The sequence below is a fragment of the Dendronephthya gigantea genome, unplaced genomic scaffold (genome assembly GCF_004324835.1).
Source record: "Dendronephthya gigantea isolate DGI-Jeju-01 unplaced genomic scaffold, DenGig_1.0 000113F, whole genome shotgun sequence".
NCBI classification, from domain to species: domain Eukaryota; kingdom Metazoa; phylum Cnidaria; class Anthozoa; order Malacalcyonacea; family Nephtheidae; genus Dendronephthya; species Dendronephthya gigantea.
This window is the reverse complement of record NW_021163123.1, coordinates 79,388-92,900: the sequence shown is the minus strand read 5'-3', so window position 1 is coordinate 92,900 and position 13,513 is coordinate 79,388. Positions and strand designations below refer to the sequence as shown.

Here is a 13,513-nt window from a genome sequence, read left to right as displayed (position 1 = left end):
AGGCGCAATTCAACTGTCCCTTTTTTTTCAATCCTCAATTTCTAAAATCTGTTAAAAATCCTTCTTATCATGCTTATGTAACAGCATGCGCGTATACATGCAAAAAACTAATCAAAGACACACAATCAATTGCCATAAATCTACTTATTTAATTCGGTTGCATAACTTTAAATGGATTTCACCCTTTTCTCCACGTGCATGGTACGTGTGAACGAACCCCATGTGGAAGTCGTATTAATATCGCCTATTTTAAATACATCTCGTGATTTGACCTTTGCACATTAAATTAACTGTTGCTGAATTCGAATGACGTATGTGAGTGATCCCGTCTTAGCCCAAAACTAACTAGACCTCGATTTCTTAGTGGCAAATCAGGATTTTGATAGTGACGTAATAATTAGGCGAAAGCTGTTCCGATGTGATTTTTTAAATGTTGTTTTAAGTCACAGCCACCAAATCTCGTATTCATTGGACCAGGGATCCCCGCCCAAATCTCCGAAATCTCCATGACAATTCCTATATATGATAATCCCTTGACAGACACCACGAATTGTGTAAATTGTGAGAAATATTCTTTGTCAACTTTTGCTAAACCATACAAAATAAGCCTAATTTCTCCTGACAAACCCCGCTATATTCAGAGTATGTTCGGAGTAAAACGCTTTTGCTACTATTATGTATATCTTAGGAATTAGTTGATTTGTAGCATTTAGATAATCAAAATTATGTTTTGCTAAAGTCTTATATGTATAAAGAAACGGCAATCTCGAAGAAATCAAAGATAAATGGACAGTAATAGTTGCATGCATGAAACAGTTTTCAATTACAAAATAATGGTTTGTATTTCCCAGTATATGTAATATAATGTTAAATATGAGTCATATATATATATATATATATATATATATATATATATATATATATATATATATATATATATATATATATATATATATATATATATTCGTCGCATATATAGATGCGGACGCCTAGTTGAAATTCCATCTATAACAACCATTTCCTAATTAAAAGGTCATAATCGTCTTAAACACCGGTAAAACAGGCCAGAAATTTCCGCAGCCACATAATGGGGTCAAAAGTATATGTTCTCGTATGATGGTAATTCGCATAAAAAAAGTCACATTATAATCACATTATTAAACCATTTGAATGCTGATTAGCGCTGTCGATATGATCCCTAAGTGAGACCATTTCCTTACAATAAACTTCTTTCCTGTTTTTCATTTACTGAGCACCTTCTTCCGTTTTGGAACAACCCAGATCTTATCTCCCGCGGTTTTCTTGTATAAATATTTGTGCGCATGTACGTATTGCTTCAGTACTTGCCTTGAAACTGGCGCTGATGCAAGTTTGAATATAAATAAGTGTTCCATTGATAAAATAGTTGTGTATACGCGATCTTGCTTGAGAACTGCCTCAACGGAACAAGTCTGGTCTTCAACTGGTATCAAAAGTCTGCATCGAGAATACTTTTTTGGGGAAGCTAAACTGTATTGTTTATTGAAAACGAAGATGATCATGAATGGCAATTCGGTGAAGCCTTTATCAGTATTTGGAAACCGTTGTAAGGTACTGTTCCAACATTATGTTGTGTTTAAAGTATTTATCATTGTTATAGGGGATAAGACAAGACACCAAATAAGTGTTAATACACACAATTTTTGGGTAAATCAGTATATTACACATACAAAGTGCAATTTTACCGTTGAAGTTTTCTCAACACCGGTTAAGTGTATATATGTTAAAGTTAATCTTCTTCGGCGTAAACTTACGCCAAAAAGTCGGTAAATAAACGTCGCCATTCTTGTGTACTGGAGCCAGTATAGCTGATTCTGTAAAGCATGCTACGGTGTTGTTAATAAATGATGTTAAATGTTGTAAAATGTTGTTAAGTTGAACAATGAACTACGTTGCGCTTTTTTATTTGCCTTTAATGTTTCACCTCTATCTGCCGTGGTCAGTGTGACTATTCACCATATTCAATCTCCAAACAAAAACAACAACCTAGTGGACTTGGTTGTCATAGACCAAATGACTCGCCCGGCACTGTGACATGCCCACGCAATCGCTCGAACACATATAAAAAGAGCGTCCCCTGCTATTTCGGTTGTAATCATTACTCAATTCAGGAATTATAGACTTGCTTTTAAGGCGTGCCTATGTAAACTAATTGTCGGTTAACCCTGTTCACGATAGTCGGATTTAAATCACTTCCTCTTGCTAACATCGGGAAGCAATTGACGAAGTAGCTAAGACAATAAGATAGAGTATTTACGATAATTGTTTCAATGCCGTGCACATGCACGTAAAGTTTTTCTTTAAATAATGTGACAAGGCCTCGTATTACAAGTATTGCGTATTGTATTATCCTGCTTGGGCCAGTTGTATAAAAGTTTTAACTGCGGTTTAGGATACAAAATGGCGAAGAGTTTTATGCAACTGGCCCCTGATGGAGAGACACGCAGAAATTGGTGTTTAAGACGTGTCAACCCGAAAAGCTAATCGCCGGTTCACAATTGTGCATTTCTGTACCGCTATCAAAGAGAAACCTTTTGAATATCTTAAAAAAGTTCAGTTTTTCTTCAGAATACGCATTCTGCAATCTTTTGACAGCTCATCATACACATCTGACCGGATTGAAATGGTCATTTTGAGGTTATTAATTCAGACGATTGGTACAAATTTCGGCTACTCGTATACATTTTATGTCCGTACCCTATAGGGCGAGTTAGTGCTGAGTCATGTGAATTCCAAAGGTCTCATGACTTCAACGATTTGCAATTTTTGATGATCCTGGTATATAGCTAATCAATCAAACTAGTCAATCAATCACGAACTTTATTGATGTGTCAGATAAATTCTGCAGACATCATGCATGGTACCTACTCTTTGCCAATGAGAAATACCGTTGGCACAAAACAACATTTCAACTAAAGTTTCATTTGCTTCTTCTTCACAGTTCGGTTAGTTACTATGACTATGACTAAAATGAAAAATTTGTTACTTAATTAATTTTCTATATATCTTCTTCTACTTTCAGATAAGATGCGCCTTCTTCATCTGGCTTTTTCTTGATTTCATGGTGAACTGCGGAGGCAAAAGCATACCCAGTCTGCACTACATACACACGAATCTTTGCCCTCACGTCGTTCCTGAGCCAAAAGTCGACCTCAGCAACTTTTGACACAAAGATTACTTCTTTCCACAATACTATATTGAAAGAAAATGTGTCCCGGGGAAGGGCCTCAGCGCGTCGGGCCAGCCCACCTGGGCAAAGTGCTTAAAAATAAAGGGGAATTTCCATTGCGTTACGAGGTACAGGGTGATGGAATTTCTTAGAATCCCTTATCCAGGAAATGGAACGATTACGAACACATCTTTGGTGACAGTGCGTGTCCCAGTGGCGTGCGAATGCTCGGAATTCTCCATTGGTTAAGCGAGGGATTTAGACATTTCCGTTTTGACTCGGCGTGTTTGTAGCATAGATATTGTGAATAGCTGGTCCTCGGTGACTGAATGTAACACGTGAATCTGTATAAATATATTATTTTAAGTTATAATTTAAATTATAAGTGACAACGCATAAGAACAGACGACACTGAAGCCATTTAAAAGTGGCGAATGTCGAATTTTGAAAGAATAGTTAGACTTGAACATAAATAAAATGTTCAAACTAGTTATTACTAAATTATAATCTAAATTATCTGAGGGCGAAACATTGTAGAAGAGACGATACAATATTCAGTACGAATAGATTTATAGCTCGCGAAGCTCGTGTAGAATAAAGTCATATTAATATTATGCCTATATTTGAAATTTACTGTGGTCTGAACATTATAACGTTCTCACTCCTATACCCCCCCCTTGTTATTTTTTCTCCTTGCTAAACTAGATGACACATTTTAATTCTGACTAGCCGAATTCTGCATGATCGTTTCTGAGTTGACTGAAATTGAATTCCTACTTTAAGCTGGAAATTGAATAGATTTCTATAGTGAAAAATGGCCGCTCTTTAAAAGAAAAAAAAGCACTAGTACTATAAACAGAGTGCATAAGAGTTTCATTCCTCCTCTTGCATGTCTAAGTATACCCATGCAGATTGCTTAGTTACATTGGTTTGTTCAATATTCACCCTTACAGACTTCAGTGCTGTTGAAAATACGAGAAAATCACCTATATACAGAGCTGCAAATAAACATATGCAGGCAGACATGCCTATATATATAAATATTCATTTTCAAATTACCCGACTCGTGGTCAAATGACTCTCGAGTGCAAGTTGGCCCGATTTTTTAATTATCACTGATTTCAGCAAAAATTCCTTGAGTTTGTATAGGAATCGATAAGGATTTCCACAACATTTCTAAATTCAAGTGTTGCTGAGGGGACAGCTTCCTGCCTCCCTCCTCTGCCCACTACGCTTCCTCCTCTTTACCCCGTGCGTGCCTATTGGCAAACAAACCGTTTCATGTGAAAGAGCTAGTCCGTATAATATAACGATAGATATAAAAAGCGTCACCCCCCTCCACACACACACCGGGCCAGCGGCCTCATTTCGACCTCCGCATGCGCGCAATAAATCAACCATGGGGCTGTTTCTCACGAACCCGGTAACCCGAGATTTAACATAGCGTAAAATGCGTAAAATGAGGTAATGAATTGAGTTAATAAGATGTTCCTGGTAGTCGTGTATATAGTCGTCCTAACAACTTGTTTGGTTTCAAAAAGGCTTATTTTAATACCACAAAATCATCTCACGCTTCTGAACAGTTGTTTATATCATGAAGCATACAATGTTACCCGAGATTGAACGAAACGTGACTGAATTTAAAACTTTCTCATCAGCTTTTTTTTCTGTAACCGACCTATACGTTGATAGAACAATGGGAGATTACGCTTTTTGGAATATAGGATTGTAAGACTTCAGATTTAGTCAAGGGTGATATTTTTCACACTTAAGACGCGGTTTCTATGACGAGGTTGACATGAAAGCAAATCAACTAGCGATTCTACTCGAACAATCTCGACGTATGAAGCAGAAACTAACCCCGACGCACACCAGGCATGCAAACTTGGCATTCGTGGCAAATTACCTGCAGCAAAAATTGATCGTGTGCGGGAAAGAATGTCGGTATTTTTGTGCTTCTGGACACATTTACTTGACACAAAATTTTCTAGTCATAGGTCACCAAATGGAACGCATGCGTGTAATTGTCGATGAAGAAGTCTTATTATCTATCATCATGCATCATCACTTTGAAAGATTCTCTGAAAGTGCCTTGAATTTTCATAATACCCTACATTCGGCTTCGAAAAGGATTATTTCACAAGCGTTGGTTATATATACTCTACTAGAAGCCATCGTCTTTTCTTATTTCTACAATTCACGACTGATGATCATGAGCACCACTTAAGAGTTAAGATACTGTCTAACCTGTCACGAATGACAAGTTTCCGTTAATGAGTGATTAATGTAATATATACGCCATTGGAAATAATAAATGCGGCATTAACCGATTCGTGATAAAAAAGACTTTGATTGAACCATTAATAAAAGCTGGCAAGTTTATATTTCCTTTCCCATGCCCTGTAATTATGACGGCCCCTCATCAGCGCATCCAGCGAGCTAGTTAAGTAAATAAACATACATCAAAACACTTTTAACGATCATTCAAATAGCTCTTTGAACATTCAAATAACTTCAGACAGTCTATAACACTCCGGTTGAAATGAGACCTAATTTCCTGTCGACTTGTTACCGATGACACTCGGATGACCTCAACCGTCATCGTTGACTATGGTCAAACAATTAACTATGAATCGAATATTGATAATTTTCGAAGCTTTCGAGCCTACACGTCTACTGAGGTATAAATTACACAAAAGTTATATCTTAAAACGTATTGATTTTCAATCTCTGGCGATCATTTATTTGCAGGGATTTTAAAGAAAACCGCTCGTAGTGACATTGTGACAACAATAACTGTTTTCGCATAGATATATTTAACAACATGACCAAATAAGATTGACTAGAACATGACAAGAAAACCCTAAAAAATACCTAGCAAGATCTAGAATGCTGAATGTCAAGGTTACATTTATATACATGCATCGCGAATTTGTCTTTCATAGCCTCGCGGAATATGCTAAATAGGTCTTCGAAGTCAAGTACATTAGTACACCACTGAAACAACTGGAAATTTCGTTTAATTATATTTTGTACAAAGTATGGAAAAAACCAATCATCATGATAATCATAAACATCATGCATATACAATTTCAATACTATCGGCCTTTAATTTTTTTCCAGCGGCCGGAAAGAAGTGTTTGTGAATTATTACGTGAATTTTCAAAAAATTCCAAAAAAATTCAGTCTGAAACTTCTTGTGTTTGCGTTTCATTGCATTGAATTTATACTTATAGTCTATTTCAAACATTGCATTGAATTTATACTTATAGTCTATTTCAAACATGCCGATCACTCGTGTTCGTAAATTTGCAAATTGTCATCAAAATGTCATTAATTTCCAGTTTATTCGCTGGGTATGTTTGATCACGGTTAATTCTATAGCGTGATAAACATTTTGGAAACTGCTAGTGAAGTTATAGGCATTGAACCATGAATCAAGGTGCTTTATAAAATTGCAATTAACACCGTGGTTGGTTCGTGACGCGGTATGCTCAATTTATTGACTGAACTAAAATTGAGACGATTTTCGACTAATACGGATATGCATGCATCTCACGTCATTTGCGGGATCACGCAATTTTTTCCTTGAACACCGAAGGTTAACATGACGCAAACCCTCTGCCCAGACAACTATCATTGAATTTTACCTAAAATAATCCAGTTAAGCTTGCAAATGAGGTCATTAAAACTACTGATAGCTATAACAAGCTTAAACAGTAATCTCAGGTTTTTTATTGTAATACTGAACTGCATGTCTAGCGAAATTTTCGTTGCTTATTTTATCAAAAGATTCTTGGCCTAAAAATCTGGTGAAGCAGTGAATTCCTTGATACTGAAAGTATATAAAATTATTTTCAGGGGCGTGCGATATTTTTTATTGGAAAAAAGCGAATGATTATTTATGTTGATTTCATTTTTCCAATAATGAAATTATGGAAAATACTAGTTTTTCGATTTGAGCAGTTCGTATTGCATGTTATAAAGTCAGTTTTTTATCTTCTTATCCGAGCTACAGATGTTTCATTAACGACTGTTAGCTTTTTGGCTTTAAAGTTTATATTTAATAAGCCGTAGATGAATGACAAAACCGTCGCACAGACGGAGCTTTCCTAAGTCAATTATTTCAATTTACCAAGCCTAGTGGAGAAATGCCTTTGGGCTGTTTTCCACTAGGAGGAATTTCGCTTCCAGTGCCAAATTTTTCTTTGCGATTTTGAAATTAGTTGTATACAAACACGAAAACTACGAGCATAGCCATGGACGAATTCCGGCTGTGCCTTGTGGAAAACATGCAGCCTTCAACAAGTGTACAATATTTATGTATCATTTGTACCATCGTTAGAGTTGCGGCATACAAGTTTCGCTATTTAATTAGCTAAAGACACTCGTAAGTATAGCTAATACTTTGACATGAATTGTCATAAAATTTGCCATCGTTGATTTTGGATGAAGAACTAACTAAACTTAAAAATCTTCCTTCTACAAAGACATTTAGCTACAAATTCTTGACTTTTACCCAGATAAATAACGAGCCAACACTTTGCACGTATACAAAGAGAAAATATATGAAATGAAAAGAGATATATAGTTTATAGGAAAGTAGATAAAAGTTAAAGTAAGTATCTAATTTATTATTTATGTGTGCATGGCGCACATTTAATACGATGCAATTATTGGTCAAGACGGTGGGACTTGATATTCAATTTCTGCATGTATTCAGACGAAGATTCTCATGAGTATTTTGACAATTTAATTTTAAAAAGGGAGCGACTTTTGATTGCTTTAATTTCTATCCGACTAGTAATATGCATGCAGTCTATTCTAATTTCTAAACTTTGCTTTAATTAACCATGCTTCGTCGACTTGACCTGTTTTAACAGGGTTAGGTATAATGAACAGCACCCTTGCCTTATGTGCTAACAGGCTCAACAACATAATCTAATAAGATCAACGTCAAACTCCAATAAACCATCAATGCTTGGATCATCAATCTGTACATGCAAAGCTTCCGTATTTATTATAAAAATCGTCCCCTGTCGGCATCTAATCTAAGAACAGCGGGCCACTGATTAGTTCCCGTTCCGTGTGAATTGAGCCAAACCTAAACACATGCAGACAGTCAGCCTGACCGCAAATCATTACACGGAGAATATTGACTAAACGTCAGCCAGAGGCTAGCAAAAGGTATAATTGCATCGTAGCAGAAAGCCAGGAATTATCATTCAACAGAATATAAAGAATGAGTTCAAGACCAAAGGTGAGTTGATACGCCTTCGGTTCTGTGAGCAGAGCAATAGGCTGCGAATAATGTAAATATTGCGGGTTAAATGCGTTAGTTCACAATGATTTGGCACTGTGATGGCAATGTTTATCTGGCTGGGTTATAGCCCACGCATGTATAGTTTGCCAAACAAAACGTCGACAAACAATTTCTGAGAGATTATTTCGAAGACTAACGGGCTTAATTCTTGTAAGACTATAACAGCATATACATATATAAAAGCCCAAATTTATAGTCCGATGACTCAACGCTAAATCTTGATGCGCATTTGTTCCATCAACATTCGTAGGATGAATGGTGTTATTTTGACGGAGAAAACGTTTGTTATACAATGAGAATTGCCAAATTTTACCAAGGCGAATGAGGTTTTAACCTTGACATTGATTATAGATATTTTGCATAAAGTGCGCGTCGGTTAGCTGTATAATTCTTCTTCACTGTTCCCAACTAACGAGAGAGTATCGCCGAATACATGCATATTAAAATTATCGATTGGGAATATTTGAACGGCTTAGCTCTCTTTAAACCATTGTTGTGTGCAGAAAAGAACTCAATGATATATTGCATAATGCATAATAGTCTTGCATATTATAAGACATTGTGCTGTGTATTTTAAATGTGATTGGTTCATTCGTAGTCACATGACTTTAAATAAATGCAATGTTTCCCGCCAGGGAAACAAGCGAAAAATTGTTGCCCGTATGTATGTTTTTGTTCCTATATAACAAAAGACTTAATGTACACTACCTCGGGAAATAGTGAGTCTTGTTTTTCCTCGAGTCTCAATATTTCCCTCGACATTCAGACTCTTAGGAAAACGAAACTAACTATTTCCCTCGGGAGCATCATTAAGTGTATATTATTCTTTAGTCTATTGTGTCTCAAAAAATAAATAAACTCACCCTTAATCTTTAAGTTCATTTCACATCTTTAATTACTTGGATCCATCAAATGAGATCTATAGAAATACAAAATCATTCACGGATTGGACAAATTAAAATAAATTAATATTCATCATTGTGGTAAAATCTATCCTACAATTAAACAATAAAAAAATAGATGTGCTATTATGAATAATTGAGATTAAATCAGAACAAATTTTATATATGAATAATATATGATATGGAAAGAAGGGGAGGAAATGGATAATAAATATGGGATGTACATTCGAGGGTGGAATGTGTCATCGTCATGATTAATTCAACTCTGGCATGGCATGTCTGTTAATCTTTGTCCTATACACCCTTTAGTGTATTTATTTAGCTTAGGAATGATTTCCTCTGTCGCATTTTTTTGTGCGCACGTATATACATACGTAAAACCTGAATTCTGATTTTAAACGCTTTATAATTAATTACTCGTAAGTCATATGATCAGGTATAATAATACGTCACGTGTTCATACCTGATCCGGCTCACCCTACTTTGTATATTTTTTCAAAAAGCTCTTCCTGTTCTCATGCGGTGCTCTTTATCGTGGTTTTAAACTTGATTCAACAACCTAATTTCGATCATTCAACAGTATTTTAATACGTAAAACAACAAAGTGAATAGATGTAAGGGTCTGTTTCCGTAGTTTAGGATTAGGCAGCATAGGCAGCCCGGTCAATGCGCGTATACCACATACAATTATCCTAAGGCTGGCAACTCTCTGAAAAAATGTAAGGGAGTAGTTAGGATTTCGTGAAGTCGTCGAAAAAAACTGAAAAACTATTGAAATTACCATCTGTTTGAATTTTAATGCCCTATAATACTGAAATAAACACCAACATGCGCCCAAATATAGTCCAATGTTGTCAAACAATTGTTGTCCTACAATTTCTACATGCAGTCATGCGGACCATGTTGCAGTGTGACAACTTTTAATAATCATGACGATCATCATCGCCTTTTACTTGAGAGCCCTCCTTTCTTATTCATGGCAAGATTTAGAGCAAATATTTGCATGGAAATCAAACTGAAATTACGGCCATCGTCAAATAATTACGAGGTGATTTCACACTCAATAACGGAGAATGAAAACATGTCAGTAAAACAAAAAAAAGACGCAATAAAAAGAATATTTGTTTTTTTAAAAAGGAAGATAATATTGCCACGTTGACTACAAAAAATTCTTACACCTTTTCTTGTAGATTGCTTCTGCCGGAAACTTCCACACGAAGTTTTAACCTATACATAAATCATGAATGATTTTAAAACAGTCCAGTTAATCCTGTACTATATATAACACACCATATAGGTAATAAGTTATGGGCAGAGGTATGTTCCAGTCATGGGAATATCCGACCACAATGAAAGAAGAAAAATAATCAAGGTATTAAAGGTAAGACTATACGACGGTTCTTTTGCGAAACCTATACGGCTATTTTGGCACTGCATTAAAAGGTCCCGGAAAGATATTTTGGGAGTTCACACCGGCCATATATACTGGCCAAAAATACTGACCAAAATCCAATTTGCTTGCGTCTAAAAAAAGGCACATCGCGACTAACTCCTTGCTGAAGTGCCTTACTTAGTGGTTTTGCTGATATACTTATATTTAAAGGGTCAGTATATAGATTAAAAATATACGACAACATTTCTGACTTAAAAAGGAAATGCTCCTAAAATAGCTGAGACTGCCGTTTTAAAAGTAGGTTCTCTAACTGTGATATAACTATTTTTAATTAGGCTGCTTTCCAGTTATAAGTGTTTCTCGTACGAACGCGTTCACGCATAGGGGTTATCGAATACAGACGGAGACTCGTCAAATTTTGGCAAAATTTGTAAACATCCCTCGTACTATTAATCCCGAATTGTGTTCGCCATCGCATGATTATAATATCGTAAATTCGCTATTTCAAGAACTATTGTTTCCCGTACCAACTCTCTTGTCTTTTTTTCCAGGTATTTGTAGTTATCAGCACAATCATCACCTTGTTGGCGTACTTCAAATTGTACCTAATCCACGATGCCCAAATAAGCAAGCCAGGTACGAAGGTGGTAATACGTCATTCGAATCCATGCCGTCACGTGACACCTGAACCGGTGATCATCATGCAGGAGAAATTTGACAGCAACGACTATTTTTTCCCGCAATCGTACAACGAGCGAGTATGCGCTACCCCTAATAAGACGGAAAATAAAGAAAACGAAGGCGACGAAATTCAGAAATGTCTCACGGATTCCGACAAAGCCGAAGGTAATATAGTTTAGGAATGTAATTAAAAGCGCTGTTACACGGTGCAATTTCTTATGCAACTTACAATTCCACTTTTAAGGGATGTATATTTGCAGCTGCGAAACTAGACAATGAAATAGACCATGCATAGACAATGATTACACTACACGGACGTTTCTTTCACTTACATTTTGTAGACACTTCACTAATTAACATTCCCTAAAAGTAGAGTAGAAATACATTGTAAGTTGCAAGAAAAATTCCATCGTTTAACAGGACCTTTAGTTATAAACTCTGGTATTACACGAGACCATTGAATACTCGACATTGAGATTAACTCTTACCATGTGTAATTTTCTGTTTTTGTGTTGAATGGAATTTATGTCACACTTAGTATACCAAAAGTGGCGTAACGGACGACCCGAAATAATTTCGTAGATAACCAAATATACCCTCTCTAATAAACCTTCCTTACTGAAAAAAATACGCACCCTCGGGGAGGGAGAGAGCCAACGAAAAAAAAAGAGTAGGGGATAGATAATCGTCATATTAATTAATTAATTAATTATTCGTCTGGAAAAACAGCTTGTAGCTTGGGACTCTGGTGATAGTATGGGCTGCAGTATTAAGCTAGGAAGGTTTGCAATGTAGCGAGGGTTCTTGGATTTAGTCTTTGCCGGGAATCGGCTGGGCCTCTCAGGCAGATGTCTCCCCTCTATGTTACATAGAGGACGTTGTGATGCATTGAAAGTAAACGTGCAATTTTCATGGAATGATATTACATTTTTCTCAGATAGATTGTGCCCTCTTCGATTTCATGAGATATAAAGTTCCTTATATAGTTACCCCAGTTCTAGCTGGCCTGATCTTCGAAGCACGACAAGATCATCTTAAATGGCCCGTTTGGCTTGTTGGAAAGCCCCGATGGTCACATATCATCCTTTTGGGGATTTTTAGAGAAATTTTTACCTGATATGCTTCTTTCTTCACAGGTCAATTGCATTGCGTGACAAGATACACGAATTTAGATGTTGTCCGGATCCCGTATCCTGGAAAAGTTACAAGTGAACATTGGAAAGTAGAAACCATCCTCGTTCCAGTAGCATGCGAATGTTCTAGAACCGAGACTGTGAGAGCATATGGAACGTAGAATTGAAGTATTGAACTAAACTTTTAGTATCTAGTCAGCCTTCAGTTTCGGCGAGGTGAAATTTACTATTGACCTCTGATCGTAGTTTTAGACACATCTGCTTGAAACCACTCGAAGCCGGCCGGCTCCATATAGAGCAAGATTTATACTTTCTGCCCGGAAATTAAAACGACCATTAGAAATTGCCGCGGTAGCAGGTAAACTTGTAGCAGGTAAAGTAGCTTGGGCATATGCCAGCAGAAAATTATACAGTTACAGCGGTTTAGGTTCGTGTAAATTGAAGGGTTCGTAAAATTTTTAAAGCGTCGTGTGCATGGGTTTCTGTCTATGAAAAATGTAATCTTTACCACCCTATTTATTTTGTAGTGAAAAATAAAAATACTCCCTAGAAACTTTCTGAAAATCCTAGAAATTTAGGAATACTGCGGTTCTATTGTATTGTTCTGTAGAGAAAAACATCCCTTCACGCGAATTTTTTTGTCCACATCATACTGGCTGTGACACTGGGAACATTTCATGTCTGTTTTGTTTTTTTGTGCAAACATTTTTTTGAAAACGTTCCTTTTTTGCCCTGTATGAGATCATTGCTTGGTTGATATGGCGACAAAAAAAGTAATATTATCTGATTTGATAAAAGCGCGTGTGTCGGTGGTGATGAAACAGCACTAAGATGCAAACAAGAAACTGAATTTTGGGGACAGAAATTACGTAC

At 36.4% G+C, this 13,513-nt stretch overlaps 1 protein-coding gene across 1 annotated transcript; it reads left to right on the top strand.

Moving 5' to 3' along the window:
• Positions 1–8,229: 8,229 nt before the first annotated feature.
• On the top strand, positions 8,230–11,802 carry LOC114535221. The gene is made up of 4 exons (XM_028556602.1): positions 8,230–8,468; positions 10,731–10,814; positions 11,378–11,672; positions 11,768–11,802. The coding sequence occupies exons 1-4, from the start codon at positions 8,451–8,453 to the stop codon at positions 11,800–11,802; spliced, it is 432 nt and encodes a 143-aa protein (XP_028412403.1). The 5' UTR covers positions 8,230–8,450.
• Positions 11,803–13,513: the final 1,711 nt, after the last annotated feature.